General features: G+C 35.5%; 2 protein-coding genes across 2 annotated transcripts in view; both read right to left on the bottom strand.

Moving 5' to 3' along the window:
- Window positions 1-18208, bottom strand: part of LOC125238200 (equilibrative nucleoside transporter 2) — a 67238-nt gene extending 49030 nt beyond the window's left edge. The window contains 2 exon segments of the mRNA XM_048145473.1: window positions 13595-13746; window positions 18060-18208. Coding sequence (XP_048001430.1) covers window positions 13595-13685 — 91 coding nt within the window. The 5' untranslated portion in view covers window positions 13686-13746; window positions 18060-18208.
- A 4110-nt stretch (window positions 18209-22318) lies between these two features.
- On the bottom strand, window positions 22319-23801 carry LOC125238452 (gastrula zinc finger protein XlCGF17.1-like). The gene has a single exon (XM_048145805.1). The coding sequence runs from the start codon at window positions 23671-23673 to the stop codon at window positions 22555-22557; it is 1119 nt and encodes a 372-aa protein (XP_048001762.1). The 5' UTR covers window positions 23674-23801; the 3' UTR covers window positions 22319-22554.
- Window positions 23802-24197: the final 396 nt, after the last annotated feature.

Genomic DNA, 24197 nt, shown 5'->3' with positions numbered 1-24197 from the left:
CTCCAGAGAAGACAAGTGTTCCTACGTAACATCACGAAAAATTATATTCATTGTTTATATGTAGAACACGAACAACTGCTTACTATTTACCAAAGAGGATCGAGTATTATAGAGTTACCGTCAAAGTAAAATGTGTAATCACAGTGCATAGACTGCCATCTCTCGACACAGGCTTAAAACTTTTGAACCTCAGTTTTGACAATTTGGCCCATATTCTTAGCTTGATATAGTATGAATTTTATGAAACGAACGTTTCTAAACAAAGGTATTGTTCCTTTTGTGTTGAGCGGGAGCTTCTGTATTTGCACGCGCTAAGACAACAAGAAGCAACTGTATCCTGATAATTGTAAGGTTCAAATCTGTACAGCAGCAAATTTGAGATAGATTATTTTGGAAATGTGAAGCGATAGACCACACCGCTATAGGTGCGAAAATACAGCGTTTCTAATACTTTGATACTTGGTGGTGGTGCTGTAAGTAATGAAACACGTATATTATCACTGTTATTTTTTATTAATGATTTTGTTAACAATCAACAATTGTATATAGCAATATATAAATAGTAATTACATAAATATTAGGTACAAGTCTTGATAAATAAAATAACATAAATAACTAAACAAACCGTAAACCGTATTTATAACAAAACATAACAATGGCGGTCAGATTGAAAAACCTTATCAGTGTTTATTGTCACTTTGCGATGACACCTTAAGGTGCCAGGTGCTTATCAACCTTTTAATCTGGCAGTTTCGCTGTTTAAACGTGTTATTTTTATTATACAGACTGACATATTACCGATGATTATTATAACTATATGTACTATACTTACACCATCAAGTATCAAAGTATTAGAAGCGCTGTATTTTCGCACCTATAGCGGTGTGGTCTATCGCTTCACATTTCCAAAATAATCTATCTCAAATTTGCTGCTGTACAGATTTGAACCTTACAATTATCAGGATACAGTTGCTTCTTGTTGTCTTAGCGCGTGCAAATACAGAAGCTCCCGCTCAACACAAAAGGAACAATACCTTTGTTTAGAAACGTTCGTTTCAAAAAATTCATACTATACACGGGCTTGATATGTGTTAAAATGTCAAATATTAATATTAGCGCTATCTAGCCGAGCGTCCCCCAAAGGTGTATCGCCATCTAATTAGGTCACCGTACCTTTTTCTGTATGGTTTTGAGGTACGTTTTTTTCTTAGACTTTATCTGTCTATAAGGAATTACATATGTCTTTGCTATTTACTAATAGGAAGCGCTGGTAGCCTAGCGGTAAGTACGTGCGACTTTCGTTCCGGAGGTCGCGTGTTCGAACCCCGGCTCGCACCAATGAGTTTTTCTGAATTATTGTGCGAAATGTCATTTGTTGTTTGCCAGTCGCTTTTCGGTGAAGGAAAACATCGTGAGGAAACCGGACTAATTCCGGAAGGTCAGATGGCAGTCGCTTTCGTAACTAACCACAAAATTAAAATTTTGAAAAAACCCCCGACCGCGACACAGTAGACCGATTTTCATGAAACATGGCTAAGAACACTACCGACTAACTCAGCTTTCAGACAAAAAAAAACTAAATCTAAATCGGTTCATCCGTTCGGGAGCTACGTGTGTGTGTGGATTGAGTGAGCACCTTCCGAAAATAAAAAAAAATATGCTGATCATTTAGTAAAAGTTCTAAAACAATTGTAAAACGAATCTCTGAATTTGTAAAAAGATAAATCAAAAGATACAGCCATTAACATGTGCTCACTCAGTTCTCACAAAATACCAACGAAAACAGTGAATATATTCATTTAACATATAATATTTATATACTAACATTTAATTAAAAATAGGCCAACCTACCTCTATAAATATTAGATCACCTAGTGCCGTATTAAATTTTTTACAAATATTTTCTTGTGCTCACTCAATCCACACACTTTTGAAAAGCCGAATTTTGATGAAAAACATAAGATTTAGACCGCTATTATATGTGTATAGTTTAGTAAAAGTGAAATGGGAATTTGTTAAATACAAAACGAACCACTAACGTGTCAGGTTTTTTTATAATAAATTTTTGTAAGTGCTCACTCAGTCCACACGTTTTGAGAAAGTTAAAAATGTAAATATCTTACGATTTGTAGCACCTAAGACACTCGAAAGTACTTCAACATTTAGTAAAAATTTTTACTAAATATCCACCATCTAATATTTTATATTCGTTGTCTGGTTTTAAAGATATTCAGACATAACTTTTCTCATACAAATGTATCAAGTAGGGTGACCACACTATGTCGGCTCCTGATTTTCCCCACCTTCCCATTGTCATATTGAGATTGGGGAGTTTCGTTCGTTCAATTTTGATAATATTAAACTAATACCATATTAATTCTCCATCTGCAAACTGTTTTTAGGTTATGTTCTTGGCCTAGTGATGATGTGTATTGTGTAATTTTTATCGACGTCAGGATAATAACCATATCGACATGCATGCATTAAAAAGGACATGAATGATAATTGGTAAGAAACAAAGAATATAATACTTCACTAGTAAGAAACCAGAACCTGGTAATCTAATCGCGCTAACAGATGAGCGTACCGGATTTGTAAGTGGGAGCGAGAAATAGTTATTCTTTTCTCGCTCCCACTTACAAATCCGGTAAACTATTATCAAAATTGAACGAAACTCCCAATCTCAATATGACAATGGGAAGGTCGGGAAAATCAGGAGCCGACATAGTATGGTCACCCTACTTGATACATTTGTATGAGAAAAGTTATGTATGAATATCTTTAAAACCAGACAACGAATATAAAATATTAGATGGTGGATATTTAGTAAAAATTTTTACTAAATGTTGAAGTACTTTCGAGTGTCTTAGGTGCTACAAATCGTAAGATATTTACATTTTTAACTTTCTCAAAACGTGTGGACTGAGTGAGCACTTACAAAAATTTATTATAAAAAAACCTGACACATTAGTGGTTCGTTTTGTATTTTACAAATTCCCATTTCACTTTTACTAAACTATACACATATAATAGCGGTCTAAATCTTATGTTTTTCATCAAAATTCGGCTTTTCAAAAGTGTGTGGATTGAGTGAGCATAAGAAATTATTTGTAAAAAATTTAATACGTCACTAGGTGATCTAATATTTATAGAGGTAGGTTGGCCTATTTTTTACTAAATGTTAGTATATAAATATTATATGTTAAACACAGAGAACCTCCTATAGAGTGGCAGTCTTGTATATTTGGTTCGCGATACGAGTCACCAGTGTTTGGGGTGCGAGGAGCGGGCGGGGAATGTGTTAAGCGCGCTGTGATTGGCCGTTTCAAGGACGGCGGGCAGTCGCGCCAGATGAAAAGGGACAGAAGTATGACTGTCCCTCTACTGACGCGTAAGTGGCCAATGTAAGTTGACCTATGCCGGCTCTGAATAAATTATAAATATGACTTATTTGTGGAATGTAATGCCGTCTGTTTTTAAATTTGAGCTTCTTGTTACCTTTCCACACCATTTCACACTACAGGTGGACATCTTTAAGGCATCAAAATACCCTTTTCCAATTTTTTTGTGCGAAAAACACGCGCTGCTTTCGGGTCTGTTACTTGGTCGATACTGATCGGGCACGGCGAGCGCCCGCGCTTATATCAGTGCAAATACTAGGAAGGCTGGCCACCGCGAGTCGTCTTGTAATAGATGTCTATAGGGGTTGGTCTGTGATGTTAAATGAATATATTCACTGTTTTCGTTGGTAGTTTGTGAGAACTGAGTGAGCACATGTTAATGGCTGTATCTTTTGATTTATCTTTTTACAAATTCAGAGATTCGTTTTACAATTGTTTTAGAACTTTTACTAAATGATCAGCATATTTTTTTTTATTTTCGGAAGGTGCTCACTCAATCCACACACACACGGAGCTACGATGCCACAGACAGACACACATACAGACAGACAGACACGTCAAACTTATAACACCCCGTCGTTTTTTCGTCGGGGGTTAAAAACTAGTGCCTACGCCAAATGTTGGGATTAGTTGTCAAAGCGGACCCCAGGCTCCCATGAGCCGTGACAAATGCCGGGATCACGCAAGGACGATGATGACTTAATATTTACTAATTGTATTCGAAGTTAAACTTGTGGTCTTCAATGTTTAAGTTAACTTACTGCCACTTACAAAACATTACGAAAACAGCAGAACTAATTGTAATTATTAATGTTAATTGCCTTTAATATTAATACCTATTGGCAAGGACCATTTAATACTAGACTGATATAGCCCATACAAAAAAGCGTACCCCTGAAAAAAGCTTAGTTTTTGCTTTAAAACTAGATGGCGTTGTTTCGTAACCCGGGAGTGGAAAAAAACATATTTTCACACATATTTTTACTTGTTTTTATATTATACTATGAATAACTATCAAAAAACTTTATTTTAATATCAAAATATTGGCTCAAAACACAATTTTTACAAATTATATTTTTTGGTCGGCCTCGACGTAGTTGTGATCGCTTCGCTGGCTAAGTTTGTTCGCATGTTGTCTAATTATTGCCAAATAAAATGACTAGATGACGTTGGTGGACTAGGAAAATGTCACATCCGTTTCGTTGTTCATTAATATAATATACTTAGTGATAATAAACCTATATGTTGAGCTCAAAGCTCAAATACGTTCAACAAAACGCAATCATTGTGCCAACAGATGTGACATCTGACATCCATGTCACATCACAATTTATTGAATATTCATAATATATGGATATTAAATATTTTAGAATCGCAGCAGCAATGCGAGTAGAGATACAGAATTAATAACTGTATAAATTAATAATTGTATGACCAATGACCTCATACATAAAATTACCAGTTTAGGTGACAGAAGGCGAATCCAATTTGTAAACATTAAATGTGCTAAGGAAAAGAATCTTTCCGATTTTCAACGGGACACGGCTGAAGGGGCGAGCTGGTTTCGACTGCGCCCATGCATCTCAATTGTCCAGAAAGTTCATTCGAAGATCATTTTGCTTATAATAATCTGAGTAATCACAGTGAATGGTTTGACAGTATTTCAGCTAACATGTAGAGAGACTTGCTAGCTTCGTCGGTCAGGCTTCGTCTTGGACACAACGCGGATAGTTAGGCCGCCAGGTGTGGCACTTAGGATTACGTTTTTATAATAAATTTATAATATTAGTATGGATTAATGATAGTTTGTATTGTTTTGGTAATATATTTTCTACTCGTATACTACTCGTTTGGTACTCGTATAAACCTAAACTGAGATAATAAATGAATAAAAGGAAATAATTAGTGAAACTCTGACATAAGTAATAATTAATGAGACTAAATGCGTTTTCACATTATCCGATCCGATATCGGATGTAGGACTGATACCCCATACATTACAGGCGCTATCTTGCATTTTTTCCATTTAAATCCTTCCGACATCCGATATCGGATCGGATAATGTGAAAACGGACTAAGACAATAGATACCTTGTTAGTGTTATATACCTATGCCTATGTATATCCCACCAAAAACATTCTGTAAAAAATAGCCGTCTCGATGGAGCTGCTTGTTTATCTCTAAAAAGTAATGAAATCTACATAAAGTTCCTTACTGCGATTTCTTTATTATTATAGTTAACTAGCCTTTGCCCGCGGCTTCGCTCGCGTTAAATTCGAAAATCTCTCCACAAACTTCCATCCTCCATTCTAAGGAAGTGGGGGATATAAAAAGAGACAAAAAGTAGCCTATGTCACTTTCCATCCCTTCAACTATCTCCACTTAAAAAATCACGTCAATACGTCGCTCCGTTTTGCCGTGAAAGATGGACAAACAAACAGACACACACACTTTCCCATTTATAATATTAGTATGGATGTTGTGTGACTTGGCCGTTGAAGTGTAGCGGTGCTGGCGACAGATTGGTGCAATGGTGTTATGGAGCACCTGGTTATAAACTTCTTTATACCCTTGAAAATGAAAATGAAAATGAAATATTTATTTTTCAAGTAGGCATATTACAATGCGCATATGAACGTCAAATAAAGCTACGCCGGCTCTAACCCTACGCCTCAGCCTCGAGAAGATTTCAGTCCCCCCTCAGTTGGGTGGGGGGTATCCACTATGGGACCGGCAAGAAACTCGGCGGGCAACTTCTTTTCAAAACATTACATCTTATAATTAACATGCATTAAATAACAAGATACAATTTAACATGCAAAAGTATTCATCAAAGAATATGAACAGACTAGGTACTCTATGGAAATTAATTTCAATAAATTATATTATTGCTTAATAATACGTCGTTCTTCTTCAGAGAAAACATATCAAATTGTCACAGAAGAAAAAGATAATATGAATCTCAATATCATTAAATATGTAATTTACCTACACAACATAAAATATAAAATATTTGATGTGCTTTCTTATCTGAACTGTGTCCTCTATACATAATACAATTATTTTAATTGCTATTCGTTTTTTGTAGTTTCTGGTTCGGGCCATGCATGTTTGTCTGTCAAATAGTCCTCGACTCTGTAATAAGCCTTTAACATCAATGTTTTTTTTAAGTAGTTCTTAAGAGCTGGGAGGGGTAATCTCAAAGCAGTGTCAGGTAACTTATTATAAAAATGAATGCATTGCCCAACAAATGACTTCTGTACTTTACGGACACGAAACTTCTTTATGGCAAGCTTATTTTTGTTTCTAGTGTTATAATTATGGATATCAGAATTCTTAGTGAAACAGTCTAAATTCTTAACAACATAAATTATTATGCCTGTGTGGTGACGGGTTAAGAATTTCACCACCCCCTTTCTTCCCGTGGGTGTCGTAGAAGGCGACTATGGGATATGGGTTAAATTGTGGCGTAGGCGAGAGGCTGGCAACCTGTCACTGCAATGCCACAGTTTCGTTTTCTTTCAACCCCTTATTTGCCAAGAGTGGCACTGAAGCTTTAGTAGTTTCATGTGTTCTGCTTACCCCTTTATGGGATACAGGCGTGATTGTATGTATGTATGTATGTATAAATTATACTATCATAAATGTATTGGGAAGCTACAGTTAAGATATTAATTTCTTTGAAGAGTTCTCTTACTGATTCACGTGTTCCTAAGTTGTAAATAGAACGAATGGCTCTCTTTTGTAATACAAAGATAGTCTGTATGTCAGCTGCTTTGCCCCAAACCAGAATACCGTATGACATTACACTGTGAAAATAACTATGATACAATAGGCGAGCTGTCTCAACATTAGTCAGTTGCCTGATTCTCCTAACGGCGTATGCGGCTGAACTTAATTTGCTTGCTAGTTTCTTTATATGAGGACTCCATTGTAGATTTTTGTCCAATGTTAAACCAAGGAACAGTGTTGTATCTACCATCTCTAAGCATTCATCATTCAAAAGTATTTTTGTATCGATTGGTTTAACATTCGGCAGAGAAAATCGAATCTTGTGTATAAAGAAGTTTATAAGTTTCATATTCGATGGTCCGAGCTAAGGTTCGTAAAGCCATGAAGCCGAGCTGATAATCATTGTCGCTAAACGCCGATCGAAACGCAGTCTGAAGTGGGTGATAAACGTACGATACGAGCGTACCGTACCTATGGTACCTATGCGTACTTATGGCTCGACGACCTTTTTAACCCCCGACGCAAAAACGACGGGGTGTTATAAGTTTGACGTGTCTGTCTGTCTGTCTGTCTGTCTGTTTGTCTGTCTGTGTGTGTGTCTGTCTGTGGCATCGTAGCTCCCGAACGGATGAACCGATTTCGATTTAGTTTTTTTCATTTGAAAGCTGTGTTAGTCGGGAGTGTTCTTAGCCATGTTTCATGAAAATCGGTCTACTAGGTCGCGGTCGGGGGTTTTTTCAAAATTTTAATTTTGTGGTTAGATTAGGTTATTCGATTGTGTGTCACCGTAAGTACGCGTAAAAACCGCTGCGCATAGTAGTCGACCATCCAACGCGTACTTGCTCGTACGCCTATCACCAGGGGCGGCTCACTCCGTGATTCTATCGCCGCGCTACAAGTACATCCTGGCGGCCGCGAGTTCGCGGCCTACTCAGGGGTGGCGCGCGTTCTCACGGAATGCACGTTCGCACTTTCTATTGTTACTTTACGTCGTCAGGTTTTTTAAGCGATGTCCGCGTGTGGAATGGCTAATAATACTTAAGTTAAATAGACATATTAAATAAAATAGACCATACCAAACCATAAGACATTCTTACACAGATCTACTTCCCACGGAAAAGTTCAATAAGGCTTATGATGTTGGAACTTGAACAAAAATATATAAATACAGTATAATTATATAACTAGAAAATACCCAAGACTTGAATATAATAGTATAACATTTTATGTGAGTAATTAATTCGTTTGGATCCATTGGTAACCCTATCACCGGACGCCGCGCACGTGCGGCTCGTTTCTTTGTAACAATTTTGTAGGTATTTAAATAGGCGGCATTTCGTGAACATCAAAGCAGTGGGCCTTCTGTACTTGTACTATTATATATTCTGTGCTATCACCCACTTGACGTCGCGCCAACACTTTATGGAAAAAGCGGGTTTTCGACAACTACCAATAAGATTTTAGACATTCTTCAATAATACTCAACTGTTTCGGTCGCACTCGTTCAAATATAGGATAGGATTGGTGTGAGCGAGACGGTCAGGAGATTGATTGTCAACATGATATCTATCATAAACACCGTTCGAAATGGCCTCATTAAAATCTAAATTTTAAATATATTGAAAGTAATATTACTAATCATGGCTTGCGTTGTAAACAGGGACTGAAACATGACACGGGCCCCTAGCGTCATCTATATACTTTTCAGTGAATCACTTGTAATGCCGTTGAACTACCGCGTGCGTATTTTAAAAAAAAAAACGACATTTTTATTCAAATGACACTCTTAGTGACATCTAGTGACATAGATTTACGGCTGCCAACGGGGTACGGTATTTAGTATGGACTCTGCTGGTCCTTTATAATCGTCCTTGCTATTGGTAAACAAGTATTTAAATACATAATCCTAGAGATTCCAATTGGCATTGGCACGTAGGTTCCTGATAAGGTGTAGAGGAGCACTGAGAAAGGATTTTTCCAAATTCACCTCCTAAGGGGGTGAAATCGGGGTCCAAAGTTTGTATGGGAAAACAAGATTAGATTAGTACACGGGCGAAGCATCGGGAAAAAGCTAGTATTCTATAAACATACAAAATTTTCATAAATGCAATGATTAAGTCCTTAGCAACGATAAGGATTATATTAAATAGTAACAAGCTTGAACCTAGTAGCTACTATCTATCATCAATATATACTATACTATCAAGGCCATCATATATTAGCATAGATAAGCACAATCGCCTCTGAGCGGTGTAGACAAGATGCCAATTGTTCTCGCTTCGCAACGTATATCATATATCTCTCTTCTCTCTCTATAACTCTCCTTTAATTAATGCGACACAGTTTTTGAAGTGAAACTTCTATAATGTGACTTCCAACTGACAGCACGTAACATTCTGTCAGCGTCGTTGCGCTGAACGCGACTCACTCATTACATTCATTCACTTATTCACTCAGTCAGTGACAGAACAGATATGAATTGGAATGTGTGTTTTATATAAAATTTAGATCGAGTGCAAAATGAGTTTGTTTGTTTTTTTTTTCCACTAATTTGAGCAAATAGCAAATGTAAAATATTTAAAACAGTAAAAATATGGACGTAACTAAACGCAAGAATGTGATGGTCACTTGACAAAATGTTTTTGAGGTTATGTTACGAAGTTTCACTTCTTCCGCGTTTAGGGAGTTATTTTTTACACTACGGCACGCCTAATTGTCAAGCACAGCAGTCTCCGTAGCGTAAGTGACCGGCTGACATTTAGAGCAATTACGTCAGGTCTACTGGGCGCGCAAGCGTCCGCGCCAAAATCAAACTTCTAAGTGCAATTCAAAAATACAGCCTCCTCAGTACATTTTCGTATAGGAAAGACGTCAAGACGCGCCCCAGGTGGCGTGGCGGCGGCAGGGCGCGGTACGCGCAACGCTTATAGCGGGAAAAATTACGCCATAAATTTTACGTTACATCACATAATATAAAAATGTTAACTGACTACCCATTTTTTTGCAATAAAAATACCATAGTTATGACTCGATTGTCGTAATGAACGAACGTTGTAAACGCGGACGGAACCCTCGGTGCGCGAGTCCGACTCGCAGACACGCGACGCATAAGTGGGAACGCTGCCTAGCAAGGAAGCCTGCAACTTCGGAGATTTGGCGCGCATTTCGATGGTTCCGGATTATTAAGGATTGGCACCTCGTCTACGCAGATATATCGCTGATATCATCGGATAACCATCATTGATTAAACAACCAAATTATCATAGGTAGATGTGAATTAATTACGTTGAAGGTTTTTTAATCTGCATACTTAATATTGCGTAACTTTATCAGAATCGATGAGAAAATTTATAAAACTTAGCGAAAGATGGCGAAAGTTAGTTAGTCAGTTTTGTGACGATAGTTAAGCATGAAATTTCAATAAAAATATTGTTTTTGTGTTAATTACATAAACTTTAAGCGATAATCCACATTCGGAATGTGAAAAAAGTAAATTTTAAAACAGCTTTTATGCTTAACTTTCGTCACAAAACTGACAGCGAGTAAATTTTTGTTAACAACTTTTGCTAATTGGGGGGACCCAAATTCTGAAAATGCCCATGGGCTTACTCTCGGCCTAACCTACCGTCTCTAGAATGTCGCGTAGACACTAGAGCGTCACTAGAATTTAAAATTTAAGCTTTACAAATATCTCAGGCGTCCAAGTTCTCTTGAAGAGATTTAAGTGGAGAAAACAATGGTCCTTCGAACCGGATCACTTGAATGCGGCTCAGAGGATCAAGTATTTATAGGTTGTGCTGTGGGCGATTTTTAATTTTGTGGTTAGGTTATTCTACGAGTAAACACATGATGTAATACTTCATGCATTCTGCTTCAACGGAGCTTTTTGCTTTTTCTTACAATTCTATAAAATGATCTAACTTGTGATATCACATTCCGGATGATTTTATTAGAATGATTAAATCATATACAACGTTTTTGTCCCATTATAAAAAATGTAGCTACACTTAAGTGCACACAAATGTATAAATAAACACGCGTGCAATAAATAAGTACAGCGTCTATTTGCCCACTTTAAAAACAGCAACAAAAATAAAACTGGAATGAAACTGCATTGCGAAGTGGGCTATTACAAATACATAAAAAAAATTGATAAAAAAACGACATAATGGACCGATTTTTAAGAAACATGGCTAAGCACACTCCCGACTAATTCAGCTTTCAAACAAAAAACAACTAAATGTAAATCGGTTCATCCGTTCAGGAGCTACGATGCCACAGACAGGCACACACACAGACAGACAGACACGTCAAACTTATAACACCTAGTCGTTTTTGCGTCGGGGGTTAATAAAATAGAATATTAAACAAAATTCCTAAAATAATATGAGTAAACAAAGAGGATCGAGTTACTGTCAAAGAGTTATTGTATACTTATAAGTTTTATTCCTATCGAGGCACGGAACCCTAAAAAAGAATAAAACAACAATGTTTAACATTAAGAGGATACGGTAGCGAAAATGCTAAAATGGAAAGGAGCCCTTTCAACTTGGGAATTTTAGTTAAATATACAAGTGTTATTAACTAGATTTATCGAAAAAAAATTGTCCATTAAGAACAACTCAGTCAAAAGATATTTCAAAAAAATCTTTAAAATCGAGGTTCCGGTCTCGACTCTTTCCTCCTTCAAAACTTAATCAATCGGAACGAAATTTGAGAATCTGAATAACAATGAAATAATCTATGTCGGACCGTTTAGCTTTTTTGGTTAATTGTTACCAATCTGGAGTATCACACCTTTTTTTGCGCCACAATGAAAAAGGCCATTTTTGGACATTTTTGATTGGCTCTAGAATCTTTAAAAAGCAGAATATCAAAAAAATCAAAACGGTCCGACACAGATAAAAATAATAACAATCTGTGTTGAAAAATCATTGCTCTATCTTCATAACCTAACCACAAAATTAAAATTTTGAAATAAAAACTCCCGACCGCGACATAGTAGACCGATTTTCATGAAACATGGCTAAGAACACTCCCAACTAGCTCAGCTTTCAGACAAAAGAAACTAAATCATTTCACGTTCATCCGTTCGGGAGCTACGATGCCACAGACAGACACACACACAGACAGACAGACAGACAGACAGACAAACAGACAGACAGACAGACAGATAGACAGACAGACAGACACGTCAAACTTATAACATCCCGTCGTTTTTGCGTCGGGGGTTAAAAAATCAGGGAGGAAATAGTCGAGAGCGTTTGTATGGAGAATTGACCCCTACCGTATCGTCTTAAGTGGTCTACAGCTCATAAACATACGCTACTAGCAGGAGGTATGCACAATATTAGATTACTGAGACCCGCACCCACGCTCTGAGCTTGTGGCTTTTAGTTTAGTATGTATATCATATGTGCTTGTGCACGGGAAAAAACTGAAAACGCATTGTTTGGCTCCGTAACTATGGTAACGCATTGTTATAACGATACTGCGCGAAGGCTTTGGGCAGCTGAACCAGCGATTTAACTAAGAAATGACTAACATTTTGGAAGTAATTTCTGCCTCGGCATTACAGCAATTTAGGTCACTTTGAGACGAGATACAGATTTACCTGAAAGTGACCCAGATTTTGATATCACTCTCAGTGTTCGCTACTGTGAAAGAGGATTAAGAGTAATTAAGAGGATCAAGTATTATAGAGAGTTACTGTCAAAGTAAAATATGTAATCACAGGGCGTAGATGCCATCTCTCGACACAGGCAAAACTTTTAAACCTCAGTTTTGACAATTTGGCCCATATTCTTAGCTTGATATGTGTTCAAATGTCAAATATTAATATTAGCGCCATCTAGCCGAGCGTCCCCTAAAGGTGTAACGCCATCTAAGCCACCGTACCTTTTTGGACAAGATTTGCTTGACCGTAATATTTCTAAAATGGCGGATATAGGGTTGCAAAAAAACGGTTTTTTTTCTGGCCTGAAATAAAACATGAAAATAACCGTGAAAAAAAAAAGTTTTTTTCTGGAGTATGTTTTTTTCTAAAGTACGAAATCTCAAAATTTGCAAAGTAGTTAATACTTTAATACAGTTTTTTAGACTTAATGTTAACTATTAAAGGAATTTAATCAAATAACTTTAATTTCTGGTCTTATAAAAGTAACATTTACGAAATTTGTAGTTGGTGGTTATCACTATTTACTGTTGGCAACACCACCACGCTACACGCAGCATCGGGGATTCCCCAATAAACGTTTGTATACTGAATGTTAATTGAATTAAAATGTACGTTATTGTTATTGAAACACGTTACAACTCACGACAAACCGTTATTGTCGTATTATTTGTTCATCTAAAAATAAACCATATTTAGAAAAAAAAAACCATGGTGCTCGGTTTTTTTCATGTTTTTTTTTACAATTCTGAAACAAAAAACTAAAACCCTAGGCGGACAACCTCACCTCTTGCTCCCGTCGGCATGACGACGGCGCTCCTCTGGTCCGGTCTCAGGAGGCTCTCGCCCTCCGCGCCTGCTTGGTACGACATCTCCATCGCTAGGCCACTATCATAACACGCACATCGGTAGTCTAATGATCTTGATAAGCGGGGTTATCTGAAACAAAGTGAGGTTGTTAATGATTTTCTGAGAATTGTAACTATGTAGTTTTACTGTTCACTTTACGTATCGACAGCGTAAGGCAGCGTCCCCACTTAGGCGTCGCGTGTCTCGCGGCGCGCAACGGACGTCTCCGCCGCGCCGCCTGGGGGCGCGTCTTACGTCCTTCCTATACAAAATGTACTGAGGAGACGTTTTTTTTTGAATTACATTCAGGTGGCGTGGCGAAGATCCGTTGCGCGCCGCAAGACATGCGTCTTATGAGTGTGGATGGTCCCTAAGGGTCACCTCACATGTGGCTCAAACTTATTTCTGAAGAAGTCATTCTGTGGGCAATATGTAACGTCGTCGAGAATTGCGGTCGACTGTACCGTCTCTACCTAAAACTAAACTTTTTCGAATACAGGACGTAATTTATCTATACTTTTATTTAATACTAGCTTTTGCCCGCGGCTTCGCTCGCGTTCAATTCGAAAATTGCCGAATGCTCCATACAGACTTCCACCCCCCATTTTAGGGAAGTGGGCGGTTAGAAAGAGACAAAAAGTAGCCTATGTCACTCTCCATCCCTTCAACTATCTCCACTTACAAAATCACGTCAATTCGTCACTCCGTTTTGGTATGAAAGACGGACAAACAAACAGACACACAGACTTTCCCATATGTAGGCTACTTTTTGTCTCTTTCTACCCTCCCCCCTCCCCAAATGAGGGGTCGAAGCTTTATGGAGCATTATTTCTGCAAATTTTGAATTTAATGCAAGCGTAGCCACAGGCAAAAGCTAGTATTTAATAAGTATAATATAGGCATATTAGAGTCTGGCTAATGAAAGTTGAACCCAGTATTTTTTTTAAACAGCAACTCTGGATGTCATATCATCGATTGTCATCTGTCAGTGTGACTGTCACTTTAACTAATTTCGGTAAAAGTTAACAGCGAAATCTATAAATAATAATGAATAACACCACAAAAATTATTAAAGTAAGTGCTCTAAATTAATTATAAATAATAAAAAAGAAATCATGTTATCAATGTGTTGCCAGCTCCAATTTTTTTGAAATTGCCACGTTTTTCGGGCTCAACTTTCATTAGCCAGACTCTAATATGCTCTTTTTTTTTTCTAGCCGGAATATAATATTCTAACGGCCTTGCATAATACGCAAGCTTCTGAGGACATTATCTGAATACCTATTCCACTTAGTTTATCTTATCTTAGGTACAATGATATGTTTTATTAGGAGGACAATAGTGTTGTTGCTAGTCACTTGGTTACATAATAACACTCGGCTCCGCGGTTAGCTTGATAGTAAATACATAATCTCTGTATTCCTATTTTATATGTATGTATACTAGACTAATCAACCTGTTTTATTAAAAACCAAACCCTTATAATTTCGGCATGTCTGTCTGTCTATATATAACCACTCAGTATTTATTTAAACTTTATTGCACAATACAAAAAAGTACAAATGGCGGACTTAATGCCGGACGGCATTCTCTACCAGTCAACCATAGGCTAAACCGAAAGATCAAGAAGGTGCAGGGTCCTAGTACAGTATGAACGTATATGAAATTTTTTACACCTACTACAGTATGTAATATATGTAGGTAGTTAGGTACCTATGTACCTACTAAATGTGTAATATTCAAAACAAACCTTCAATTATTAAAGTCACTGTTAGTCTGAATGTCAAGGTGACTTTGAATGAATACCTACATATTTATTTTATAGTACACTAATATACTATTATACTAGTATTTGATAAAACCCAACCCAAGAAGTATGAAATATGAAAAAATATTAATCTGACAAATAATAATATTATGTTTGAAATCATGAGAACTGGCAGGTAATTTCAACTTAATTTAAAGTTAAATATATTTCATAACTAACCCTATTTGTTCACTGGACATTACTAGACACCTAGATTAGAGTGTCATTAATAATGCAGAACTTGCAAAAAATCATTTAATTGAAATAACCACCAGTTGAGGGACCCCCTGTATCTTACGTTGGTAGGTACAAATAAGGATTTTCTGATCATCTCATTAAAATAATTTAAATGAAGATTCACTTAATACTTACAGATACTTTAAGTACCTACTTGACTTATCATCAGTAAATATTGGTATTATAATATAAGATACATAGTAAGCAAGTCTTCTTTAAATGTGTGTACCTCATAAACAGAATATGTCAAGGTTTGTGATATTGTAAACCGAAGATAAACAATACCTAGTTAGTATGTGTACCTATTAGAATATATGATGTGTGTTCGTATACATAATCAGCAGAATTCAATATGTTTTGCATTGTAAACAATATGCATATAAAATGGTGTCATTAGTTACATTGTATTAGTAAGCATTCATATTTTTATATTTAATGCTCAATCATTATTTCGAGAGTAAATAACACTATGTTTATTTTAATGTTCTTCCATCAAAACAGAACTTTTGAGAAGTAACTGGGCCATTTTTTTTTTTTTTCAAATTGTCCACCCCACTTTTTTGTAACATGGGTATTTTTTATGGGGATCCTGATAGGAAAAAAAATGACCCAAGATTTCCATACATTTTTCAAACCTACCATTCCTGCCTGAAACACAGGAACTATCCTAGCTCAGGCATTTGTATAAATCATTCCTTATAAAATTCTTAGTCTTTAAGAAAAACCACTGTACAAGTGTACACTTATGTTATTCATAATAAATTATTTCTATTTCTATTCCGTTACTGACATACAAAATGTTGGGACACTTTCATTCTCCTATTAGGATTGCAAGAGCTCACGATTTTGAGTGGAAACCACAACATAAAAATTTCCAAATCAAAAAAAAAGTGGGGTGGAAATTTGAAAAAAAATGACCCAACTAAGTGTGTTTTCACATTATCCAATCCGATATCGGATGTCAGACCAATATCCCATACATTACAGGTGCCATCTTGGATTTTTTCCATTGAAATCCTTCCAACATCCGATTCAGATTGGATAATGTGAAAACGGACTAAAGGATTCCGGATTCAAAGACACTACAGCTATTAGGTAAAAAAAAAAAACAATTTATGCATCAAGACTAATAAATTAGGTAAAGAGTATTTTATGAATAATATATTTAATTTATTTTCCTTAATGTCCTCTAATTTACTAATGACAGTACACAGTACAGACAGCTACATTATCATATTGATAATATCTATATCATAGAATCTTGTCTAAAATAAATAAAGTGTTATTGTTGAACATCAATTTCATTTAAATTTTACATTAAAGACAATCCACACTCATAGTGTATATACAATGCAGAGTTAACATGGTCCAAAGCCATTTACAACTGTACCTACAAAAGGGTACTCAATACTCTTATTTCAAACCAGTGTCATTTGCATACATAACAAAGGCAGCTAAAAATGCATATTACCCATTCAATGACTCATTCACTGTAGCTTTGAATAAAAAACAAAAGCCAGTCACTTAATGATAAGAATGGTTGAGCAAAGATTGAATTAAGTTTTAAAAAAGGAAGCAGACATTCTTTTGTTGTTCAAAAGAATGCTGGCAACATGATAGTTTTATAGTACTGTTTTTTTTTTAAATTATTAATGGCAGTTTTAATGTCAACTGATAATAATGAATACCTAATGTTAACTTATTAGTGTCTATTATTTTATTTTGGACTCATTTCGTCAGATCATTAGAATATCAAGTAGGTATTCAATTCAAAAGTATCAATTGTGTACTTATTTAGTCTGTTCTAGAATGTAAACCCTTGCCAAAAAAAATCTATTTAGAATATAAATTATAAATGCAATCGATCTCTCGTAAGCACAATAGGAAAGAAAAAACTAGTTAAGTTCGACATCCGATTTCTAATGCAAGAATAACGTTTTTGGTAAATAAGAAAAAGTAAACTTTCGTTGCAGTTCGTTGACCAGCTATCAACGGCCCTTCACTTCGAATAGTTAACTAATTCTACGGGTCGATAGGTACTTACAACATTCCCAAATCAACTCCTATTATGATAAGAGTCAATACCGACAGTGGGAAGTGACCCAAAGATTTCATCCGGAACCTAACCAAGTTCCATTTACAAATTTACATACTGGCCTAGCAACCGCTATAAACGGCCACTTTTTTTTAATAAATAGGTATTTTATACTCATAAAAAGATTCTAGATTTGACTTTATAATTCAAAGAATAAATGTAAAAATCCACTGCAGTGCAACTGGGGCAAATAAACGTGCTCGGCGGGCATTTGGCGCGTGGTCGTATCAATATACAAAAATATAGACAATTCCTAGTACTCACCAGATCATAGTCAAGATTCCACTACGCGTTCAAATGTTCCGTCACAAATAAAATGTTAAATTTTAATAAAAGTTAACTGTCCATAGTCAAATTATAATTCTAAAGAACTATATAGACACGTGCAGCGCAACACAACCGCATCGGCCCGACTCGTTCATTGCACTTAAATTCGAGTTGCCAGCCTTCAGTAATCAGTATGTTAAAGCATGGTTGAAGCATTGTCAACGTAAAATAAATTATTGAAGTGCTAACGATTTGCTAAAAACATTTTTATCAAAACACTTACAATTTCCTTTCTATACTTGTTTTGAAGTATAATTTACGGTATAGCGAAATTTATAAAGTAACTTTTTTATCAATTTTATTGTTCCATGTGTCCACCCAAGTTATTTTTTTACACTAGCAATTGTAGTGACAATTTCTTGCAATTACCGTGTTCTATTTTTAAAAATAAATCCTGTAAAAAAAACCTATTTTTAAAAAGCGAATTAAAATAAAAGGGGAATTACCTAGTGTAAATTAAATAGGAAGTGTTAAATTAAACAAAATAACATCGATACACTATGGTGAATCCTAGTTTAGCATATGAGATTCTTTTGTACATAAATTCATTTTATTTTGGACTCTTTTCTACATGTGAACTAGGTGCTCTTGTACTGAAGTCTTTCCTTATTAGTGGAAGCTATGAGATTGTTGACCACGGTTATAAATTGATTGGAAGAGATTATGGTGTGCTCATTGGGTTATTTATCGTGGAAGCAGCCAGATTGTTTCTTGGAAGGAAGGGCAGCCTTAGCGAAAAAGGTAAGAAATAGACGTATCATCTCCATAACAGCAGTAAAATACTTTCATTATCCATTGATTCCTTTAGTTTCAATTTCACTATGTAGCAATTTATTTTCTATTGACCAGTTCTTGAAGAAAAGTACTATAATGTAATAGTTTTGTTATTTATCGCATGGCTTACGGCTTACAGTTGTTCTCTTTAAATTTTAAAAATACTAGATTTAAGATATTCAACGGCATTTGTCGAAAGTGTATAAAGATCAGCCCTTTTTCTGCTAAATTTGGTCATGGGGCACTCGAAGACTATATGGTAAACTAGCTTTTACCCGCGGCTTCGCCCGCGCAATAAAAGTATTCATTAAGATTTTCATTTGGATCCTTAGGTTTCTCTGTAGGTATATTTATCTGCGATTATTTCGATTGCATATAATACTTTTGCTTGCAATGATTGTAGAAATATTACACATCGACCACAGCGTAGGTAATTCTATATACGCTGGGGAAACCTTTATAAACATCCCACATAGCCCGTATTTCGACACTATGATCGGTGGATAAAAAGTACTTTTTTCTATTATCCCTTACAATTTTTTACATTTTGCTTATACTTATCGCAAACGTAATCTTCAAGCAAGCAAACAACGATCGTCTTAGAGCACATTGATTGTAAGAGACCGCCGACCGATCGCTATCGCTAACGCTATCGCTATCACTATCCCTATCTCTATCCCTATCGCTATCCCTATCGCTATCCCTATCCCTATCCCTTATCAAGATAACACTTTAAGTTCTCGCGCTTTGTACACATATTTAAAGTCACATACAGCCCATATAGGTCGAACGCGATTAATTAACATTATTTTTACCTTTTTTCCCAACGTTTCGGCCAGGTTGCACTGGCCGTGGTCGCGGAAGACTGACGTCCCAGCAAAATGTCACCGGAGATGTAAACAACACAAAACTACCCGATATTAATTTATATAAATGTTCGGGGTAGACAAATAAATATAATCTACCCGCTTTTAGTTAATGTTTATTTCCCACCGCACGACACACAAAAAAAAAAAAGGAAAAAAGGTAAAAATAATGTTAATTAATCGCGTTCGACCTTATCAAGATGTTTAATGATTTCTTATCAAGTGCTAAAATATAAAGTTTCATGGTTTTATCTTTTAAAATTAAGAAATCCCATACAAACTTTCAACCTCTTTTTCAACCCCTTCATCCCTTTTTTTCGAAATAAAAAGTAGCCTATGTTCTGTCTCAGGGTCTAAAGATTGTCTGTTCCAAATTTCATCAAAATCGGTTGCGTGGTTTAAGCGGGAAAGCGTAACAGACAGACAGACAGACAGACAGACAGACAGAGTTACTTTCGCATTTATAATATTAGTATGGATAGGTACTGTGAGTAATTGAGTACATACAAATATAAAGTTTTCTTTCTACAGATCCACCAGTGATGTTTTCAGTGTTCTTGACACTTCCTTCTATTGGCGGTGTGATATTTCTCCTGCACTGGCAACAAGTTGTGCTCCGGATTGAGTACATATGGTGTACATTGCTGCTGTTATTGCAGTTGGCCGAGTTTGTATTTGCGTGTATGTTCATAGTCACCATGTGTCGGGGCCCATCCTATGACTGAGTAAGCATTTGAGCCACAAGCCACCACCAGTAAGATGCAATTGAGACATGTATTATAATATTTTTAACTAATTCATTATCAAAGATACCCTGTATGAAGTGTCTCGGTTTCTATACACAGAGTTTTAATGAGTCATTTTAATAAAGCATTTTTTTATTATGCAAATGTACTTCTTAAATATAAATTGTCTTTTCTATAGACTGTTAAGTATGTGCAATCAAAATAAAAAGCCAAGAAATTTTATTGATATATGAAGCTTGGCTGAGAACATATATATTTACACTATGTTTTATATTATTAAATGTTAAACTAAGTAATAGATATTTTCATATGTAAGGATGTTTTGTATACCTATCTTTATATAAAACATTTTAATTTTTTTATTGGTTAAGTTATAATATCATAGGAGCTTTCACCTATTATATTTACAAATCAAAATTTATATTTCAGTTTAAGTACGTTGTTTTCTATAAACATACCGGATTTATATTTAATCCTGAAGCCAATATACCTACAGAAGCCATTTATAAGATTTTTCCCTTTCAATATCACATAAGTGTGTTTTATGGTGTGTTATTTTAATGTAATGCATTTGATGTAAAAAATCATATTTATAGAAGTATATACAGTAAGTTCCTTAAGTGTGTTACCTACCTTTATGCTCTATCTTCGTGTTTTAAACTATTGTTAACTTTGTGCCACTAGATGTCGCCAATCATTTTATTGGAGGTTTAATGGGTACTTTATTTAACCCAGAGATAGGTAAATGTATGGGCTGGACTGAGGTCTGTAGTCACAGGCTAGATAAAAATTGGCTTAAACTAGAGATGTACCAACTATTGATTTGGCCGACTACCGACTAGTCGGCACTGGGGTGGCCTATTAGTCGGCCAACTAGTAACTGATCGGCCAAAATAGTTTTTTCAACTAAATTCACATTTTAAATGTCATTTCTGGTCCTTCGTTTGCGCTTTTCGTGATTTTTTATAACCAGTTTGGCATAGTAGGTTTCATAGGCATCCTGCCTATGAAATTGATAGTCCTAAGTAGGACATTAAATGTATTTTGTGATGACTGGTATTTGTTGTTTTGACTAAGAAAGGCATAACAAATAGGTACATAATACAACCACACCAGCTGTTGATTTATTTTTGTACTGTTTTTCTATCACCTATGAAGTGCCGACTAATCGGCCGTTTGTCGACTACAAAAGTGGCCGGATAGTCGGCGACTAGTCGGTACATCCCTAGCTTAAACCTTTGAGACTTGTAGAAAATGTGCATTCAGTAATAAATCACATAGATTATGGGTTTTAAGCCCTATTGTGGCTTCGCCACTGCCTGCAATGCTAATAGATTCTTAATCATCATCAGCAGTTTAGGCCTTCTGTGAGCCAGCCCAAGTAACGGAAGTGATATTGTGGCCTTTTGGTAGAAATTATACAACTATTCAAGGATTGTTATTAAAACCTTCCATTGTGTATTAGATTTTTATTATACCAAAGATGTACCAAAGAGATTGCCCTCTTATTTACTTAATATGTGTGTGTCTTAACATAATCTAGTCACTTAGCACTTATAAATATACTTACTGTTAGAAAATCTGAAGAATTTTTATATTTATTATATTACATCTGGTTGTGTTTTAGTTCCAGTATTATTCTTCCTTCAATGCAGTATTTATAATAAATTTATAAACATCTAATCCAATGATGTAAGATAAATTTTGTATTTTAATCAAAAATAGTGCAAACTATTTACATACTTCTAAAAGTTCAAAACTATATTATAATAATATAATCAATCATGCATTGTGAGAAATAAAACCATAGTGAAAGTTCATTTTATTTTATTAAACCACCCATTTTCAATACCTTTAGTCAGATTTTTTATAATAGTATAAATAATTTGAGAGACTAACTTGTGAAAAGATAGGGTACCAACTACCAACAAAACCCACAATATGATCTAGGCTATGAGAAACATTATCAGTGGATTATCAAATAACACAGTGTCATTCATGCAATGATAAGGACTACAGTTATATTTTTCATGTTCAGCTTTAAATTTACACACATTCGTCACTCTGTTTTCTGTATCCACTCTGCAAGTATAACGGCACTCTTCCTTTAGCCATTTTGTCCCTTTTATGAACCCTCAACTCATGTCTCATTAGTGCTTTTCTTGTGCCATACTTGCTTCCACACATCCTGCACCCAAAATCCTTAATACCCACATGGTCTGATTTAAAATGTACATCCATATCACACTTGGTGTAAAAGCCTCGACCACACTCTGTGCATTTGAACGGCCTCTCTTTCCTATGTGTGAGTAGATGTCTATTAAGGTTGCTCCGAGTCAAGAATCTAAGCTCGCATTTGTCGCAAGAAAATGGTTTGTCTCCAGTGTGTGTTCTCATGTGTATCCTGAGTGACTCAATAAATCTACCTCTGTATGGACATACCTGGCATTGGAATGGTAAATCAAAACTATGTAATTGTAAATGTCTTATTAAATTATCTTTTCTATACAACTTGCCACAAACTTCACATATCAAATGTGATGCTGTTTGGTGCCTAGCTAAGTGTTTCTTATACAGCTGAGCTGTTAACAGACGGTTACAAATAGAACATTGTATCCTTACATTCTTATGTTCCCTGGAACTCCTGTGTCTTGAATATTCTTCACTTGTTCTAAAACTCTTCTTACATAGCTTACAGGTGTATGATTTTACAGGTTGTAATTGAGTTTCATATTCATCATTATGAGGAACTTCATCTGAATTTATCTCATGATCATAATTATCTACATCAAAAGGTGCATCAGTCTTATTTTCTAAACCTTTCATAAGCAGTGTTTCACTTTCTTTAGCAGTTCTTCGAAAAAGGATAGCAGCATCAAGTAAGGCGTTACAAGCATCACACAAGTACTGAGGATGACTATCTTCCTTAGTGATTACTATGTCACCAAATAAACTTATATCTTCGGAAATATCTCTACAACTTTCATCGCCAAATATTGGTATCCTACCTTCCTTTAAACATACTCTACACCTGAATATATCACTTGAAGTGTTGTCTTTAATTGTTTGTGTACTATTTATTAAGTTTCTATTTGAATGATTACGAAGTTTGCGAGCCATACGTTTCTTTTGGAGTAACTTCAATATGTAGTAAGTAGATGCCATTATTGACTCACGTATTTGTAAGTCATTCACATTTTCTAAAACGCATTGTTTTATTATTTTTAATTAATTACTGCACAATCACAATAGTCGGAAATTTGAAAATCAATACAAATATTACAAATTTTAATGCATAAGCTTAACTACGTCAACTGTCAGTGTCAAAATGACAACCTACAGATGTATTTTCCTATTTTCTACGATATTTCATTACTTGGAAATGGATCAATCCTGTACCAAACTATAGTTCTTGCACATGGCACGCGTGACCTGTTGCAATACTGCGGGAATTTCTGTTTAATCTGTATTACAAACTATCTTTGTAAAAAAAACCGAATGTCATATGGTTATGGTTATTGCGTTTTTGCTTTATTGAGTGTGTAAAAAGTGTAAATAAATAATAAAAATTAAACCAGCTAAATTAATTACTCTAACATATCTCTTATTTATATGAAAGAGATCAGAGAACAATGGTAACCGCCTATTACATTTCGAAATTATCTAAGAAGTCCGATAGCCTCGCCATT

The sequence above is a fragment of the Leguminivora glycinivorella genome, chromosome 23 (assembly GCF_023078275.1).
Source record: "Leguminivora glycinivorella isolate SPB_JAAS2020 chromosome 23, LegGlyc_1.1, whole genome shotgun sequence".
NCBI classification, from domain to species: Eukaryota; Metazoa; Arthropoda; class Insecta; order Lepidoptera; family Tortricidae; genus Leguminivora; species Leguminivora glycinivorella.
This window is presented reverse-complemented; position numbering and strand designations above follow the sequence as displayed.